The 20,634-nt window shown below is 39.9% G+C and overlaps 1 protein-coding gene across 2 annotated transcripts in view; it reads left to right on the forward strand.

Moving 5' to 3' along the window:
- The window catches only part of dph1 (diphthamide biosynthesis 1), a 154,849-nt gene that overhangs the window by 123,151 nt on the left and 11,064 nt on the right, over positions 1-20,634 (forward strand). For both annotated transcript variants that reach the window (XM_022670549.2, XM_022670553.2), the window contains one exon: positions 19,516-19,594. In XM_022670549.2, the coding sequence (XP_022526270.2) occupies positions 19,516-19,594 (79 nt within the window). The remainder of the gene's footprint in view (positions 1-19,515; positions 19,595-20,634) is intronic.

Raw genomic sequence — 20,634 nt, forward strand, 5'->3', positions numbered from 1 at the left:
TGTGTTACTGGGTGATATGTGACTGCAGACTGTATTATAGCAGGGTTTTTCTTTGACCTGTTCTTACAGTTCAGTTGCAGGGAGTTGGAACTCTTCTTGCCATGCAGGTCAGTAGCTACTTTCTAAAGCCTAGGCTGCAGCCCAGACTTTAGCTGCGTTCATAAGAAGAGCTTTGTATGCAACCTAGAAATACAATAGAAGATTAGGGCTGCAAGATATTGGAAAAGTTATTATATTAAAGTATTGCAAATGTTAATTTTTAACAATATATATCGCAATAATAAACAATGCAGGGCCCATGATGTCACCAGCCCCACCCACGCGCTGTCTCCTGTCCAGACCGATCAAGAGCTGAGTCAGCGCCAAGCACTCAAAACTCAAGGAAAACAGCAAAGCAACAGTACTCGGCCCTTTAATCAGGCATTTAAATGGCTTTTTAAAAGGTAAATAAGGGCGTGAATTGAGCTGTACCTGCAAAACTGTGCTGGACTGAGGTGCACAGCTTTTAACATGTGCCCACTCATGTGGGTTAAGGCCCTGCGGTTAACTCGTGTTTACTCCTGGCCCCCCCACTCGCTCTCCCCTTCCCCCTAGTGCTTCTCAGGCAGCAGCAGCCTGTCACTCACACAGACACAGAGACAGCGCTGTGCATCTACTACCTGTGTCAAGAATCAAACCATTGCAACATCATTCATTTGGAGAGTTTACAAGGATGCAAATATGTCTTTTTAGGCCCTCTGTTAGGCTCTGTTTCAGAGCACCCACATCACGAAAGAAAAAGAACAAGACCAAACAGCACAACGAAAATGAAGAGTTTGTTTTAAATTTTTAGTTTTTATGATAAAAACTGTTTCATATGTTTGGGTCACCATGACAGTTTGGGATAAAAATGCCTACACATACACCTACACTCTTACTACATAATGCAATGCAAATAGGTCCAATAAACGCACTCTTTTAAAGCAAACTTTGTGAGTTTCCAAATATGAAACTGTAGCACAAGTAGTTCCTGTAGCAATAAGTCACACTGCTGGAATAGATGTGGTATTTTTTCTTGTGTAATTAAAACTAATGTTCATACAGAGTCATTTTGGTGATTATGATTTTCAATCTGCTTGTTTTCAGTCATAAACAACATTATAGTCCTGCTGGGCAGAGTAGCATTTTAAACTGGAATCAACTGGATTTTAAGCATTTTTCACTACAGTTATAAGAGTGATACACTTTTTGTGAAGCTAGTTTAATTAACAATCAGTCAGGCAATCAGCATTTATTTAAATTTAGGATATATTGCGGGTGACCCTCATCTAAATTGTAGCAAAGACATTAGATAGAATAGAATAGATTGAATATGAAATAGACATAATTTAAGTGTTAAATGTTTATATTTATTGATATTAATACTATTGTCATATATTTTAATGTTAAAAAAGATAAATGTAAACGCAATCCATCCAATACATTAGTGGTGTGGCAAGACACAATATTGGGTTCATGAGAATGAGACCTGTATGATTGAAACTCATAATCACAACTGGAGGTGAATTTTAAAATATGTTGTAATAGATGTAAATTAGGTTTAACTCTGATTATAATGTATCTATGATTTTATCATATGCAGTAAAATACAGAACTGTATGTAAGTAATGCAGCTGGCTTTACCATAAACTCAACAACTTCTCTTCTGTGTGATGCGTCTTTTAAGATCTTACTGCTATTGTCACCCTATGGCTGAATCTGTGTTGGTATAACGGCTGCAGCTTTGCGTGTTCTCTGTTTTCTTTTTTCCGTATGATTATTTACAGAAATGTTAAACTACATATACAGTGAGAACAATAAATATTTGAACACCCTGTGACTTTGCTCTCCTAAGTTCTCCTACTTAGAAATCATGGAGGGATCTGAAATGTTCATCTTAGGTCCATGTCCACTGTGAGAGATAGAAAAAAAAAAGCAATCATTATTTTTTTATAATTTATTTGGGTTTTACTGCTACAAATAAGTATTTGAACACCTGCCAATCAGCAAAAAGACAAATTAGTCCAGCTCCACTTATTATTCTAAATTAGAAGCACCTGTTTGAGATTGTTAGCTGCATAAAGACACCACACCACACCATACAATCAGTAAGACTACAACTACTAACATGGCTAAGACCAAAGGGAGGGATGGATGGATGGATGGAAAGTTAGGCATCTAAAGAGCTGCCCAAAAACACCAGAGACAAAACTGTAGACTTCCACAAGGCTGGAAAAAGCTAGGGACCAATTGCCAAGCAGCTTCATGAAAAAAAGATCAACTGTTGGAGGAATTATTAGAAAATGGAAGAAGCTTAACATGACTGTCAGACTGGGGCTCCATGCAGGATCTCACCTTGTGGCGGAGCATTAAAGGTGGGTCGTGGCTGGGTCTTCCAACATGACAATGACCCAAAGCACACTGTCAGGATAACCAAGGAGTGGCTCCGTAAGAAGCTTATCAAGGTTTTGGAGTCTCCAGACCTAAACCCTATAGAAAATCTTTGGAGGGAGCTCAAACTCCCTGATCTGGAGAAGATCTGTGTGGAGGAATGGACCAAAATCCCTGCTGCAGTGTTTGTTCAATCCTGGTGAAAAACTACAGGAAACGATTGACCTCTGTAATTGCAAACAAAGGCTACTGTACCAAATATTACCATTGATTTTCACAGGTGTTCAAATACTTATGTGTAGCAGTAACACACAAATAATGATTACTTAGATTATGATTAGATTATGTCCCTCACAGTGGACATTCACATAAAATGAAAATTTCAGACCCCCCCCCCCATGATTTCTAAGTGGGAAAATTTGCAAAGTTGCCCAAATACTTATTTTTCTCACTGCATTTTATAATAGAGATGCGTTCATGTGTTTATTACCACAAAAGAACTAAAACTCAGAAGGGCAGATACAGAGATGTGTGTGTGTGTGTGTGTGTGTGTGTGTAAGCAGAGGGAGGGATAGGAACAGAGCATCACCTCTCTGTTCTAAGACTCACCTGCCTCTCTATCTCTCATTCTGATGCTGGATGGGTGAAAGCAAGGCTGATACAAGGTTTTTGTGGGTAAAGTAAGCGTGACTGGAGTATTGAGGGTGAGAGTAAGTATTATAGTTAAGCTCCAGCAGAGCAGTGCTGCAGTTTGCCGCCATAATGATCAAACATTTGTTTTGGATACCTGTGTATAAGTCTCTCGAGACACATATAAAACCGGACGAGAAATATGGAGCCGATTTAATCTCACGAGATCTTGTCACACCCTTAATAAAAATACTAAACATCAGAGAGTCAAGGAGAAACAACAAAGATGCTGAATCAATAAAAGCCTAGACACATAAAATACAATAACTATAAAAGTAAAAGTAATGAAAAGTTTCCTTTTAGTGGAAAATTATCTGTTCAAAAAGCTGTGTAGATCGAGACCTAGCACCAGTCTGGAAAAAAGGTCCCTAAAAATAAAATACAGTGACTTGCAAAAGTATTCAAACTCCTTTTGCCACCTTACAACCACAAACTTAAATGTATTTTATTGAGATTTTAAGAGATAGACAAACACAAAGCCCTGGCTTTATGTTTAGGGTCATTGTCTTGCTGGAAGGTGAATCTCCTTCCCAGTTTCAATTCTTTTGCAGCCTCCAACAGGTTTTCTTATTCCAGGATTGCCCTGTATTTACATCCATTCATCTTCCGATCAATTCTGACCAGCTTCTCTTCTCTGTCCCTGCTGAAGAAAAGCATCCCCACAGCATAATGCTGCCACCACCATGTTTCACAGTGCTTCTCTCGATCTGCCAGTTTGAGTGAATGGCTGTGACTTGGTAAGTTTGCAGGAGTAGAATACATGTTCTATTTTTGGATGATGGATTAAACAGTGCTCCTTTGGGATGCTCAAACTTGAGACATGTTTTTATAACCTAACCCTGCTTTTAAACGTCTTCTCCACAACTTTATCTCTGACCTGTCTGGTGAGTTCCTTGGTCTTCATGATACTGTTTGTTCACTAGTGTTCTCCAACAAACCAATGATGCCTAAATTACACAGCTGGACTCTATTAACTAGTTAAATAACTCCTGAAGTCAGTTGATTGGCACTGGATTTTATTTAGGGGGTTTTAGAGTAAAGGGGGCTGAATAGTTTTGAATGTCACACTTTTCAGATTTTTATTTGATACAAAATTTTGAAAACCATGTATCGTTTTGTGTGTGTCTATCACTTAAAATCTTACTAAAATAAAAATAATCAGTTTGTGGTTGTAAGGTGACAAAATGTGGAAAAGTGGGGGCGCCGAGTAGTCCAGCGGTCTAAAGCGCTGCCACTATGAGCGGGAGGTCGCAGGTTTGAACCCTCGCTCATGCAGCTTTCCCATCAACTGCCGGCGCTCAGAGGGAGCACAATGGGCCCTGCTTCCTTCCGGTGGGTAGATGGCGCCCTCTTCCCACATCACTCCTACGGTGATGTCTGCAGCACAGGGCGTCTGTGAGCTGATGTATAGGAACCGAGTTGCAGCGCTTTCCTCCGAGTGCGCTGTGATGCTGCCCGGCAATGCTGCATCAGCAGCAGCTCCAAAAGAAGCGGTGGCTGACTTCACATATATCGGAGGAGGCATGTGTTAGTCTGGTGTGTTGGGGCATCACTAGTGATAGGGGGAGTCCTAATGAGTGGGTTGGGTAATTGGCCGTGTAAATTGGGGAGAAAATGGGAAAATTTAGAAATAAAATTAATTTAAAAAGTGGGGTATAAATACTTTTGTAACTGACTGACACCAGCAAGCAGAGCGTTAGAGTTTCCTAGAAGCAGTGAAGTTGCTGTTAAAGAATGCATGCGGAGGTCAGGGGTGGAGACAGTGCAGATAGTCTGCCCAGAGTAGTTCTCTTAAGTTGGCTGCTGTCTGGAGATGAGCAGCCTGAACGTCCAGGGAATCTTCAGTTTGGAAGCCGAGGAGAGCGCTGGATTCTCCGTTTGCTCTGAAGCGTTTGATGTCTGTCGGGAGGACGAGTTTCTGCGCGGATGTCCCTCCCAACAGAAACGGTGAGGTTGGCAGGAGGCAAGAACCGCTTGCTCTACACTCTTCCACGCTTCTCTCCAGCTTCTGGCACCTTCTCTGTCCTGCATCGATCATTCCGTCTGAGAGAAAAAGGAGCACCCTGAGGGAGACAGAAATATATATCCGGAGAGGACATGTGAAGCTCTCGCCACAGAGGCGAGACATTTTTTTTTCTCTTTTTTCAACTCGGCTTTCTGATGCTGGTGAGAACAGTGTGTTCTCTGCTTGTGGACATGGATTTCAAAAGGCACAAATCTGAGCAAGAAGATGGGCAAGCCTGTACTGTCCAATCGCAACACAGCACAGAGTTTAATTACACAGCCAGAACTGTATATATATACAGGGGTTGGACAATGAAACTGAAACACCTGGTTTTAGACCACAATAATTTATTGTGGTGATGGACAGTTCTGGTGGAAACAGGAGAGTCGAGGTGCACATTGAATTCTCCCGTGATTCGAGCAGCCGTGGTTTACTGGAACGCTCAGGATTCCTTAGTGTAGGGCTATTAGGCGGAATTTACTAGCGCTAAGGGCTGCTAACTGGGGCCAGCACAGCTGCTAGCACTGCTGCTAACTGTGCTAGTAAAAATATTGGAACTATCTTACTAAATTATAATTAAATTAAATTATAATCAATTGAGACGTTATGTAGTAAGCAATGTTAAATATTGTACCCTTATTGTGAAGTGTAACCTTAAGGAGTTTCATAACCAATTAAGGAGAACACAAAGGTCTGGATTTCATTTAAAGTGCAGAATATGAATTTGGTAAGACGTTCATAGGAACTCAAAATATGCAGCTGGAAAATGTGCTAACGCAAGTGAAGAAGGCCATTAATGCAAAACTAGCCTGATGATGCCAGAAACTTCAACAGATTCAAAACAGATTCAACAACTCCAGTGCACTGGCGAGCTCAGCAACATCAAACACTCTGAAAGACCACAGAAAAAAAAACTAGAAGATGAACACAGAAATCTTTCTTTGATGAATAAAAAAACACATCTCAAAATCTAGTCAGGCCAAAAACACTCTCTAGAAAGTAGACCTTCAAGAACTTTCCAGAGATTTCCTTCAAAATGTGAACCACGTGTAGTACTCAAGAGCAGAAAGATCAGAATAGTCTGATACAAAACATACCTGGAGCAACATAAACTGGACAGATAAAAACATGGATTAGATTGCATATAGAAAAGGAAACCAGGGTTCATCTTATCTGCTAAATTTAGTGGAGGCACTGTTAATTAAACAATAGAACTTTTATACAACAGTTTTTTTTTTTTTACAAAATAAATCAAAGAAAGAAAATAAATCAAAGAACTTTAAGAAATTAAGAATGAATATGCTTTAATTTGGACTGTGCCTTCTGCCAAAAAGTAGTTGCACAACAACTGTAACAGAACTGAAACTTAACTACAAAACGGTGTATGGTTCATACAGACTAACACCATGAAAGTTGTTTTAACATGGTAAGCACCAGAGGTGGAAAATGTACTGAAAAATTGTAATTAAGTAAAAGTACCCATCTAAAAATATATTCGAGTAACAGTAAAAAAAAGTACTCAATTTAAAATGTACTTTGAGTAAAAGTTACATAGTTACTTTTAATTATTTGATGCAAAAAAAGTAAAAACAAATCATAAATTAAATTGTTTTTAATGAACTATTATTTCAAATAATAATTTGGACCTTTCAGACAGTAGTTGTTCAGACCACCCTATAAAACACTTTCATAGGTTTCTATGATCCATTTTTTTCTTTACTGTTAAAAGGCTATGATCATATAAGTGACAATAAATCGTATTTTTAAAGTTTTACAGTTCATTATGATTTTTTAACTTGCCATAGCTATGCTTTAACTGCTATTTACATGTTTATGGGTAGCATAACTCGACAGAACACTGGTTTCCCCGAGCACAGCTGATCCACGCAGCATCTCTCCCGCTAACCGTGATAAACACTGCTGGGAAAGGTTTAGCTGCGCTGCCATGGAGAACAAAACTCATCGCAAACTATATGTGATAAAATCAGCGGAACATAAACACAGCGGACATTATGAGGCGTTTCTCTCACCACCAAGACTTTCAGAAAGGTAAACTCAGTTTGTGGACGCAGGTTAAGCACGTAACGTAACGCAGCTCCATTAACTTGTTAGCTAACCGAGGCAGTTTGATATGTATCCAGTTTAGTTTAGCGTTGTTTAATGTCTAAAAGAGATCTTTGTAGAGTTTAGATTCTGTGCCCGAACTCGACCCGACCCAAAGCCGAGATTTCCCACCTCATTACTCGTTATTGCCTCGTTATACCAAACGTGAGCATCCATCTGCCGGCGCATCCGCGCAATTTTTATTTTATTTTATTTTTTTTTTTGACAGTAATGCTAATGCTGCTCTATCAGTGCTAACCAGGGTTAACAGCAGACTACAGGCCGGCGAAAGAGCTTGCACTTAATGTGGTTAGCTGCTAATGCTAATATTGCTACAGTTTTAGTGCTGGAGAACTTAACTTGGCTTTATTGCTTCTTACAACCTGACTGGTAGAATTCATACATAGGACACATTAATGATTATATAAATGATGATGATATATTGCATACAATATACTGTATGACAAATAATCTGGAACGCAACCCGTGTGGATTGCTGCAGGCAAATATACATTACATACTGTTATGTCCTAATCAAGTACCTTTAAAATCCAAACCTCTGCTACATGCTGATCATGTTCCTCACGAGACATTTCTGCAGTTATCTATAACTACAGAGGTTCTACAGATCTAATGAAATGGTTTCAGTATCAAGGAGTGTCCATAATTTCCACTCTAATTCTCCTTCTGTTCCCCCCACGCTCCTGATATACTGTATGTGTGCCCTTCTTTTTTTTGCAGCATGAATGTGATTACACCTCTGCACTGACATAAAGTGATGTTCGGTGGGACGGGGGCCGTTTCCTGCAGCTGTGAAAGGTTAATTGTGCTATTGTGTGTCGCGGGTGGAGTGGCTAATTAAAATCCATTATTTCCCGCAGAAGTGAGGAGAGAGAGAGCCGGGCAGGACTTACCTCTGAGATGCAGGATACAACCCCCCCCCCCGTGCTAATCACTCACTCGTCCACTCCTCCCCTCCCTCTCCCTCCCTCCATTAGCCTCATTCACTGGGAAGCCTGTCCCTCTTTCTGCTGTTTGTGGGAGAGAGCTGAAGAGGCCGCTCATCAGGGACACATTCTCGTGCTGTAGGATCGTCAGAGTGTCATTAGACTGCTTTGACTCGTCTCGTCTCCTGCAGGCTGTGAGGACTTTAGGCATCAAAAACTTCAGGGACGTCTACCGGAGCGTAGACAAAGTGTGGTTTCCAAGTAAGCGGAAAAAGCTGGGCATATTTTTTCAAATATAAAAAAGTAAAACTCTCAAGCCTTTTTTTTTTTCAGTAACGTATTTTTCACACCGGAATATAAGGCACACAATCAATAAACGTCTTTTTTTTCTGGTTTATTTTAATACATATGGCACACATGATTATAAGGCTCAATTTATATAAGGCAATTCTAGTAAGGCACAGGGCTGTTGCAATGTTTTCCTTCTAATTCAGCAAAGCTAAGATGAGGAAAGTTAACAAAACTATCATTCTTAAAAAAACATTTTCTTTTAAAGTCAAACAAGCGCTGAATGTTAATCTACACAGATTTTTCTCAGGAAAAGTGTTTATTTGGGTGAGTAAAGACCATCCGTTTATTTACAGTAAGCTTAGATCTCAAGATTTCCTCTGAAGCAGGAGCATTAGCGGCTAACCACTAACTGTAATGCTAATGCTGCTCCAGCAGTGCTAGCCGGGGTTAGCAGCAGGCTACAGGCTGATAATACTCACCTCTGGACGGCCAAAGAGCTACCGCTTAACGTGGTTAGCGGCTAATGCTAACACCGCTGGAGAACTAAACTGAAACTCCTGTATAATGCTGTACTTCTGCACAGTTACTTTACTGCTCCTTACGACCTGACTGATAAAACTCATACATAAGCGCAGATTTAAAAGGCGCACTGACAATTTTTAAGTGCGCCTTATAGTGCGAAAAATACAGTACTTTATAGAACCTGTCCTAATTTGTGTAGAGTGGAGATAATGATGTTCTACAACTTTGTAAAGACTCTTTTTCTTTGTGTGTTCACATCAAAATGTGTGATGTGACCAGAAATCCCCTACAAAAGCCTACCAGACCACTCTGTTTTTAGAATGAATAAATTGCACTTTTCAATTTATTAGAATGTTTTGTCTACTCTTTACTTTTCAGGAATTGTACTGCTTTTAATTAAATATAAATAAAATCTCAAGGACTGCTGCTTTAACTTAACAGCATTTTAATGATAACTTGAAACTTATGACTGTTGCAATCTAATAGTAAATTCACTTATAAATCACTTCCATAAAAGGTCGTCCATTAGAACAACTTATATATCTCGAATTGTGCTTTAAGTTCTGATTCATTTGTGTATTTATATATGTCCTCCAGCTGTAGTTGTCCCCACAGTTATAAACTCCAATGATACTTGTATGAAGGGAGGGTTAGGGGTGTAGATGCATGTGCTGTAGCTTGCAGGAGAGTGTGTGTGCGTGTGTGTGTGTCTGTGTGTCCTTCTCCATGCCTCCCTGTCGTGAGCCAGAGGGCATGGGGACAGATGCTGGCTCTGATAGGCCTGCAGTTTGGATCAGCTGGTAAAACCCCGGGAGTGTTTGGATGCTTTGCCACCGCACAAACAGAGTTAATATTAGCACTTACTCCGCTGTGCTCTCCCCTCCTCCGAGTCGCCTGTTTCAATCTACACGTCTCTCCAGAGGATCACCAGTACCCTCCTCCTCCTTCTCCTTCACCTCCTCCCCTCCCCCTCCTCCTCTGCCCGCGGGCTCGTGGGCCGCCGAGCCGTACCCTTACCTGGAGACTACACCCACACTTTCCAAATCCTCCCTTCCAGCTCGCAGCCGATCCACCAGAGACTCGCTCACTGTAAATAGGACTATGCTAACACCGAGAAAGGCTCGGAGCCTTGTTTCAGTCTGCACGAGTGGTCAGAAGTGACTAATGACTCTGGGTCTCCTCTGCAGTGCTGTTTTAAAGGGCCTGTATCATAGAGAAACTAAAGTTTAGCTCACTTTATTTATTTTTTCAAACAAGATAAAATCAACATTGTTGTTTTATTCTATAAATTACGGAAACATTTCTTCCAAATTCCAAATAAAATATTGTCGTTTAGAGTATTTATTTGCAGAAAATGAGAATTGGCTGAAATAACAAAAAATGTTTTAGGAGTTCAGAAATCAATATTTGGTGGAATAACCCTGCTTTTAAATCACAGTTTTTATACATCTTGGCATGTTCTCCTCCACCAGTCTTACACACTGCTTTTGAATAACTTTATGCCACTCCTCGTGCAAAAACTCAAGCAGTTCAGCTTAGTTGGATGGCTTGTGATAATTTATCTTCCTCTTGATTATATTCCAGAGGTTTTCAATTTGGTAAAATCAAAGAAACTCCTAATTTTTAAGTGGTCTCTTATTTTTTTTCCAGAGCTGTATATGAGCTGCAGACAAATATAGAGGAATATTAGCCTTCAATTTAAAGTAAATGCTCTACATTTAATCCAGTATTTATTGATGTGATCAAAATATCAAGCTTTCGCTATTTAACGTGTCAAAGGATTCCTTTTCCACCCTCCTTCACTGCCTCTTTAAAAAAAAAAGCTAAGTAAGTTAGCATTTTCCTGACTAACAAGGTAGCAACTCACAACTTCATATAACACTTAATATATTTGATATCCCATAACTTTTGGCTTTTATCCAGTGAATAAAGATTTTTTGTAACATTTTATGTAAAAGCAAATATCATAATGGGGATAAAAACATTGCAAGGGAATGTAGAATATAGCCCTATCCGGATTAAATTAGTTTCTCAGGGGGTCCTGGACTCTTTATGGGGGTCCTCTGTAATTTTTTTCTTGTCTGGAACCACCATGTATGTGTTTTTCCTTTGAGAAAAATGCAGGCAAAATTACCTACTGTATTTTGATGAACTCCGTGGTCCTCCTGTATTTTAGGTCTCGTCCGGACTCACATCTCTGAGTTTCATCACCTCGTATTTATTAAAATATAGCTACCGGGGTTGGACACTGAAACTAAAACACCTGGTTTTAGACCACAATAATTTGTTGACAGTTCTGGTGGAAACAGGAGAGTTGAGGAGCACATTGAATCCTGCTGTGATTTGGCAGCCGTGGTTTTATGTTTTTTGGATACAATCGTCCACAGTTAATCCTGTTTGATGTGGTTCGTTCTTCTTGGTGGTATGCTGACCCTGGATACCGTGGCTCTTGATGCATCACAAAGACTTACTGTCTTGGTCACAGATGCGCCAGCAAGACGTGCACCAACAATTTGTCCTCTTTTGAACTCTGGTATGCCACCCATAATGTTGTGTGCATTGCAATATTTTGAGCAAAACTGTGCTCTTACCCTGCTAATTGAACCTCCACACTCTGCTCTTACTGGTGTTAGAGATTCATTGTCCAACCCCTGTATGGAGATCCACGGAAACACAACAGCGAGTGGAAATGGAGGAGCTACTGAACACGATGTCATGTGACCGAGAAAGCCAAAAAACTCACTGGCCCTCCTGTTTTTTTTTTTTCTTTTCAATTGCAGTACAGACGCATAAGTGTGAAATATTTTTTCACAGACGTCCCCCTGAGAAACTAATTCCGTCCGCATAGCGCTTTAAAAGCTAATGATGGACAATGTTGCAGAATGAGAATAAATATATATATTGTGCTTTGCACGGTCAGTACAAGCCCACTGTTGGGGTGGATGGATTTCAATGGATTTCAGTGGATTTCAGTAGATTTTGGCGTTTGGTTGGTTGGGAAGAATCAAAAAAAGAAAAAAGAGGAAGCAAGAGTAGGGAGTGTTTCAGGTGAAGCCCTCATCAGCTCAGCAGTTCTAGTCACGATGATATAAGGCTCAAAGAAATAAAGCAAGCGAGTGGGAGAGAGGAAGAGAAAGAGAGAGGGAAAGAGAGAGAGAGAGCAAGGTAGAGAGATGTCAAGATAAACTTTGCCACAATTCACAAACTTGAACTTTTGAAAGCCTCCGGATAGCATTGTGTAATATTGAAAAGATAGTGATGTAATATTTTGTTCTTTTGCTCTTGGAGCTTCTTCTTTCTAGTCGTGCTGCATTCGTCCATCTCGCACAGATTAATAAACACCTTCATTACTATACTAGCAGTTGTTCATTCTATATTCCCTGCAGTTTGTCTGGTTAGGGCAGAGTAAAGCAGTGTTCTGCATCTCTGAATGAGCATCACATGACCTCTGCATGGCCTCTCTAAACAAAGCTGCATATTATGTCTACTGTCTGATTATCTGACTTCTCAACAGAGTCTGTTTACTGTTTTTCTCCATGATTGTTTTACACTCTTCTGCTCCCTTTCCTCCTAGCTGTCTCTCATGTTTGTCCCCTCTCCCTCCCTCCTCCTTTTGTGTGTCTCGCACTCCTCTAGCCGTCCCTTTGCTGCCTAAATAATGACACTGTAGCTTAGAGCAAACAGCTCTGCTCTTTAGAGCTGTGCAAATGTACTCGCATATTTACAGCGGAGGAGTTGGAGTGGGGAAGCAGTGCAGTGCAGTAGTAGTGATTGTGCAAGCAGAAATGTGTCGTCTTTTAAAGCGGCGTATCATTCAAGATGGAATTTTCCTAGCTTTTCTTATATGTGGAAAGCAACATAAAGCCTATATGGAAAAAGAATGTGGCTGAATGGTTACTGATGTCATTTTGTAGCTTTCTGTGTAGTTGCAGACCCTTTAGATTGGTTACAGTTTCTTTTTTTATACATTTGCTGTGTTGATTATATTCCAGAGGATTTCAGTTTGGTAAAATCAAAGAAACTCATCATTTTTTAAGTGGTCTCATTTTTTTCCAGAGCTGTATAAGAGCTGCAGATGAATAGCAAATGCTCTAAAAAAAAAATGCAGATAAAAAGCAAATGCTCTACATTTTATCCAGTTTTCTTTGATGTGATCAAAAAAGCAGCACTAGGTAGGATTTCCTTGATTTTTTATCTTTTTAAAGAAGTAAAATTACAGGTTGAAACTCACTGCAGCGCTCCATCGAGGTGTAATAGGAGGAGTAGCGGTGCTCTCGTGTCTGTGCCGGAGCTCCTCTGAGCTCAAACCAGACTGTAAGTTTTCCAAGGCGGCCACGACCAATGCTCGCGAGAACTGCGACCTGCTTTCCGACCTTAAGCTCTAACAGTTCTAAGGACTACTGGTTCATTCTTTACAAGCTAACATAAAGACACTCTGGCAGAAGCTGGAAAGAGACCGAATATGTCTGTGAAAGCCAGAAAACAAGTAAGAGAAACTAATCCGCCTAAAACATTTATTACACTCTGCAACTGTAGGGGGAGCCCACAAGCACAAAATCTCAATCCTACCTTGTGGAGCTTTGAGCAAGTCAAACTCTATCCGGTCATCTTAGGATAACAGCGCCCTTTAATAAAAAAAAACTAAATAAGTTAGCTTTTTCCTCACTAACAAGGTAGCAACTCATGACTTATACACAAGGTAAAGGTGTTTCCAAGCCATTCATTGGGGTAACACTTTATTTGATATTCCATGACTTTCGGCTTTTATCCAGTGTATAAAGATTTTTTTGTAGCATTTTATGTAGAATATAGCCTTATCTGGATGAGATTAGTTTTATTAGTAATTGCTTTCTGTGTAGTTGCAGACCCTTTAGACTGGTTACAGGTTTTTTTGTCTCCATTTGCTGTGTCAGCTAAATCAGGACCAGGAAACATATAACCAGCCCTATTTTAGCGATCTATAGGCAAGCCGTCAACCATGCACTGCATACACAGCTTGATTAAGGGCATCTCATTGTGCCTTTGCTCTCATAACCACGGGAAAAGTATTCCATGCATGCTTGAAAGGCGCAAAGGCATTTCATTATCATGGGTGTGTTTTGTGTGTAACGTGAAAAAAAAAAAAATCAATCAGCGTGTCACTTGCCATTTCCTTTAAGAGCTTTGGCAGAATGGTATTTTAATGGTGCAGTGCTTCTGTGCTTCTCAGCAAAGGAAACTGATCTGCGCATTCATGCTTGTGAAGGTGCATGAGTAGCTCATTTACAAGACCAGCAATGTTATTTTGTTTTATATTCTGTTTATTGTCAATGTAGAAGTTGGGTTTGTGCACTGCTGTGTATTCTTGTGTGCGTAAAAAACTTGGGGTGTAAGCAGCACTCCTGCATTGCCAAGATAGCAATGAACATCTGACGGTTGACTGTTGTCTAGGTTAATTTCAGTCAGTGGTGCAAATGTGTACATTTAAAAGTCTAAACAGGCTTAAGAGAAGTTTAAAACCTTTAAAACGTATGTCTGCAGTACTGAAACATTTGATATTGTTCTGTGTTGAGGATATGAAATTATTTATAATTTGTACTTTTGCACAATTGTTCCATATAAACTTATTTAACCAGGTGAGTCTGCGATTTACGATGACGAGAATTAATCACCCTAAGTCGTCAATCAGTCATGTAGTGTGAAAGCCAGCACAACCAATTGTATAGCGTGAACCTCACAACCACGTGACAACTCAACAAGCTGTGTAGTGTGAACCAGACATTAGCATTCTGGCAAACAGGCTTGTGCTACACTGCTAGTGCAGCTTTAGCATGCTGGAGACAGGTTCATCCAACATTGCTGTTGCAGCAGCGTTAGCATGCTGGAGACCAGGCTCATCCAACACATCACTATCCCAGCATTCCCAGATCCCTATTGTAGCTTTCTCATGCAGCTGACCTCACTCATTCAACATTAGAATCACAACATTAGCATGACAGAATCCAGGCTACCCCACAAAGCTAACATTAGTAGGCATGTCCTTTAGTCTTTAATCCTTTTCACTGATTCTGGTTCTGTGACCCAAACAGTGGCGGATGCTGGTCTTTCAAGGTGCGGAAGCTCAATTTCGGCCTACATCTTAACATATGTAGTTTTATTCATACAAAAATTCTACTCTCCCTGAGATGTTTTTTTTTTCTTCACATTTTCACTACACAACAAAAAGGTACCCATTCTTTACATTGAACAATTACATAAAAAGACGCTATGACAAGAATAAACATAAAATGATCAGTAAAAAAAAAACATTACGCAAAATATTTAAAGTTGGTAAAGGAAAAAAATGCAGGTAAATTTAGTTCCTTTTTGGACAGTTTTAATTTCCTTGAATAATCCCTTTATTAATTTAAATTATTTTAATTATTTTTAATGATAACACAATACTTACTACTTGCCCCTGTTCATTTATGTCCTGAGATAGTTTCATCAAGAGGAATGGCCATCAGTACATTTTATTTGTTACAGCACTTCCAGTCAGCCAGCTCACTTTATCATACCAGGACAGCTGAAAATACCTGTTACTTTTCCCCACCTTTACACCAAATTAATCTGAGCAGTTGATCTGCCCTGCTGTTTAACTCTTACATTTTTCTTCGTAAGGAGGACTATCAAATGGCTTCTCCAAAATCTGGTCCACAACATTAAAACTGTCTGACATTATGTGCAGCTTGCACTGGCGCGAGGCTAGTGTGAAGTGTGTCCGTGTTTTACACTAAAAGATAGCTGATTCGCTCATTTCGCTGTCAATCAAAAAGGGACTCCGCCTCAGACAGATCATCCAAACCTCATGCAGAAGCTGAGCGAATCAGCGAAATGAGCGAATCACTGCCCCATCGACCCCCAGAGACGCTGAGCATCCGATGGGCGGGACAAAGCCCAGTATTTATCCAATGACTCGCCTCGTTTCGCCGCGCGCTTTGCTCCGCTATTGAAGTCTGTGGACGATCAGCGTCCGCACTGTTTAAAGCAGCGCTGTGAAGCTGCGGGAATGAGTGAGAGGAAAGCCGCGGCGTTACCAGTGATAAGAAGCTGATTCTGAACTAAGTTCAGCGCGTTGTAGCGCATATTTAATCAGTGACATGTACACACAACAGTATATATTTAATCACTTATTTTTTTACATTTTAGGGGAAGCTGAGCTTCCCTTGCAGTCTTAGAGCAATCGCCACTGGACCCAAAGTATGTTTAAACTACATTCCTACTATGGAATAAGCATGCTGGCAACCAGGCTCATTAAACATATTGCTATCACTGAATTTGCATGATGGCACATATCACTAACACAGGGTTAGCATACTGCCTACATGCCTTGTCCCATACTACTGTGGCGTTAGCGCAGCTGAGGTAGCCAGTAGGCAAAAACCTCATCTTTAAGCCCACCACATCAACATCTTTAAGCCCCCACTATACAGTTCTGTGTTTCCAAAAACAGGACAATTAACCATGCTGAGAAAACTGAGTCTAGCCCAGTTAGCGTAAGCATTTTATCCAAACTGTGGTACGTGGAAACAGTTTTCCCTTTGTGCAGTTGAAAAGCACCCCATTTTTTGAATAGCTTTTGGATAGATTTTGAATTTGTTGCATATATGTATTCATTTTTCAATATATAACAGCAAATGGCCTTCGACAACTTTTTCCCCAAAGATCAGATACACTGAAATAAAATAAACCCCTGAAAACCACACAAAAAAACGTATCCCTCCTCCACCAAACTTTTAGCACAGTGCAGTCAGACAGATAACATTCTCTGCCCATTTACCAAACCCAGACTAGTCCATCAGTGTCCATACATGTCCATACATGATTCATCACTCCAGAGAACACATCTCCACTGCTCCAGAGCCCAACGGAGCCCAGTTTCTTAACATCATACCACTTAACTTCAAATTGCACCACAAACAAGCTGCGCTAATATATGATGTCCCTTTTCCTGATGATGCATCAGCCTGACTCATCCATCGAAACCGTTTTTACCCACATCCTTCAGCTTGCTTGAGACATAAAAATAGCAGATAAACAAGCAATGTTTGCCTGACCGTTTAAAAATCATCTTAGTATGACAGCACTTACAGGAAACGTAAAATGCTTTGATGAGGCTGAAGATGACTGAAGATGGCTTCTTATTTATTGCCATAGATATGATTATAACTTTGTTTTTTATTGAGTGCTTGGGATGAGAAGTGAGTGAGTTGAGCTATGCATTTATAGTGCCTTAAAAAGTAGGGATGTTTTTAGGCCTGTCAAGACAATTATATTATCCACAGATTTTCACTTCTTGACTGGATGTTCTCAGTTAGCTTTATGAGGTAGAGTCAGCTGGAATTCAGGCTTTCAGTTAACAGCTGTGCAAAACTTTTAAAGAGTTAATTACTGGAATTTCTTGTCTCCTAATGTGTTTGAGAGCATCAGTTGTAAAGTTGTAAAGAGGTAGAGTTACAGGTATACAGTGAATATACCTATTTGAGTAATGTTTTAATCTATATTATGGCAAGAAGTACTTAACTAAGTAAAGAAAAAATACTTTAAGCAATGAAAGTCAGTCAATTTAAAACAAAAAAAAATTGAGAAGAAATTTTAAAAGTATCCTCAAATGCAGTCACAAAAACATTATGAAGAAACTGGCTCTCATTGGGACCAAGAGTTACTTCTCAGAGATCATCAGAGTTACCAGCCTTAGAAACCTCAAGTTACTAGCACTCTATATAAGAGACATTTTTAAGTTACTGCATGATTCCTTATTAGTTCCTACATAGTCTGGATCACATTTCATTATTCATTTACTATGTAGAGAAAAAAAAAAATAGAGCAAAAAAGTGTGTCCAAACTTTTGACTGGTACTTTTAAGTATCATAACACAGCCTCTGTTAATGCAAGAAAATATTCCTTTGTTCGTTGTTTAGTATCAAGAGACTCTCAGTGCATTTCGGGATACATTCGTCTGATAGCGATCTACAGTACTCCACAGAGAATAATGGTGAAATGGCAGATGTAGGTAATAGCACCCTAAAACTCCAAAGCATCCATTTCAGGCGCAGCCGAGGCGTGTTGTTACTGTAGACAGCTTGTAAAAGAGTTATTGGAGTGAGGGATGTGAGAAGGGGGGGACAGTTGTTGGAAAGCAAGAGTATCTCTGCAGCTTTCCAAAAGAGCCAGACATCTGAAAGCAGTGGGTGTAGTAAATATTTTATGATGTGTCTCAGTATTGTAAGGCTGAGCTCAACAGTTTGTTTCATATGTGTAGGTCGGGCCTTGCTTTTTAAACATGGAACAACACAGAATATAGACACTGAATGATATGCCAAATGTCATGGGACAGGAACTAGTATCGAGAGCGACTTACAAGAATATTCCTATTATAAACTAGTCTTAGGATTTTTGCCCAAAGGACTCACATGATGAGATAACTTACTGGGAGGTGATGGTGTTATCCACTGCACCACACCAATCACTGTGTGGCATTGTGTCCCAGGACTTTTTGGGTGCCCCATGGAAGCTAAAATACAATGCACTGGCCTGTGGAAAATGCATGTAGTGTCTCTTGCATTGAATGTGGTTGTGATTTGTGCCAGAAGCCGCAGGTCACGATCATTACCACCTACAGCACCACTGTCTACTGTGGGTGGTAATTAATGTCTTCAGTGATGTATTTCTCCTACACATGACACTGTGGATTGAGGAATGCACAACTACAGAAATGAAATTAAAAGACACAGTGACCTGCAGTGATTAATGGAGAACGCCAATGTAAAATGGACTTTTGCTGTAGTAAAACATAATAAAAAGTACTTACCTTTGACGAATAGCACGCCTCCGTTCTCCCACAGCGTTCTGAGATCCAGAAATTTTAACAGTTTGTCCAAACACCCTTCAGACTGGGTGACACGGGGCATAATTTGCCCCCATAAACCGCTTTTTCTACCGTTATCTATACATAGATGCTGCATAGCCTGCCTCCTGGTGCCGGCTGCTATGTCAGGAGGCAGGCTATGCAGAATGTATGTACATATGTCTGTCATTATCAGTACAGTGATGGCAGCACCCAGAGCTGAATCTAGCGTTATGGGATGTAAACAGTGGTATTTAATAAGCTTCTTGTGCACTTTTTAAGCTGTTAGAGCCTTGTTTTAAATGTCAGAGCTCTCCGGATTCTAGCAAGGAGGTGTGGAGCTACTTTGAGCCTGGATAACAATGTTAAAAGTGATTTATCTGGGCAAATTATGCCCTGTGTCACCCAGTCTGAAGGCACAAGGCGTGAAACTAGACTGGGTGCAAGCTTGCAAAGAGCATCGCAACCCACCTGTCGCAGGGTGTACGACAGGGCCCCTAATCTCACAGCTTGTCCAGAAATGCATGTCTCAAAGCACAAACTGCTTTACTTATTTACTGTAGAGAGAGACCAGAAGAAAAATGACAAATTCCAATGTGATGTCTTTATTAATTTCCATCTCTTTCTCTCTCTCTCTCTCTCTCTCCCTCTCCCTCTCTTTCTCTCTCGTTCTCTTTCTGTAGGTGGGTGCAAATTGCATGTCCTCGGCTGTCCATCGATTGGGGAACAGCATTCTCAAAGCCCCTGCTGTCACCCTATGAGGTAAGTGCAGCTCACACATCTAAGCCTGACCTTCCTACACCACCCTTCACTTTTACACCTAACAGAGAAGAAAGAAAGAGAAAGAGAGAGAGATTAATACATGCACACCTCTCTCATCCACCTGCTACCTGAACCTGAACCTCTGCACATACATCTCAAGCCTTATTTATGCTTCAGAGCCGGTCAGATCCGCTGGCTGAACTGCCGTGTTGCGTGTTTGTTTCCTCAGCAGTGCAGCAGTGGGGTGAATGTGGGGCACATTAGTTACAGGTGTGAGTGCTCTGTGTTTACACAGCATGTCATTGTGTAGGCTGTCTGTAATTAGAGCTTCTTGGAACCGTGAGTAAGGCTTGACCTATGAGATCATAGTTCAGCGCAGGCCTGGGTGAAGCACTGTGTGCTGGTCTGTATGATTTCACAAAAGAAAAAAATGCTTTTATTCTTCATTAATTAATTAATGAATCGTATTATTTTTTTAGTTAGTCGCAATTGATTGCATTTGTTTTTTTTGTTGTTGTTGTTCTACTCAAAATTGACCCTTAAGCAAGATTTGTTTTCCGTTAAAAAGCAGTGTGTTCTTAGAGATAAATAAGTGAACATAATAATCAGCATCTATTTATAAATTTTTTTACAGTTTTTCAGTGACATTAATTTCATTTCAGTTATTATAAGTCTGAGCTGGAAAATCATGTTTAATTGTCATATTTAATTTAATTTTAATTCACTCAGGCACAGGTAAACAAAATAAGATGTTCTTGATATATGGTTGTTAGTTGGAATAGCTATATAATTTGGATTTTTCAACAAACTCAGTTTGAAACCTGATGTTAGGTGTTTTTTTTTTTTAATAAAAAAATATATAATTTGTTCTTTAATGTACAAACATTAAATATGAGACTTATATTTGGGCCCACATGCACACTTTAAAAGTAATTTAAAACCTTGTTATTTTAAAGAAAAAAAATATATATATTTTCCTTTTATAGTGGACTCATAGTAAAAAAAAAAAAATATTAGCCTTGGTCACTGATATTTATATG

This window comes from Astyanax mexicanus, chromosome 18 (genome assembly GCF_023375975.1).
Source record: "Astyanax mexicanus isolate ESR-SI-001 chromosome 18, AstMex3_surface, whole genome shotgun sequence".
In the NCBI taxonomy this organism is placed as follows: Eukaryota; Metazoa; Chordata; class Actinopteri; order Characiformes; family Acestrorhamphidae; genus Astyanax; species Astyanax mexicanus.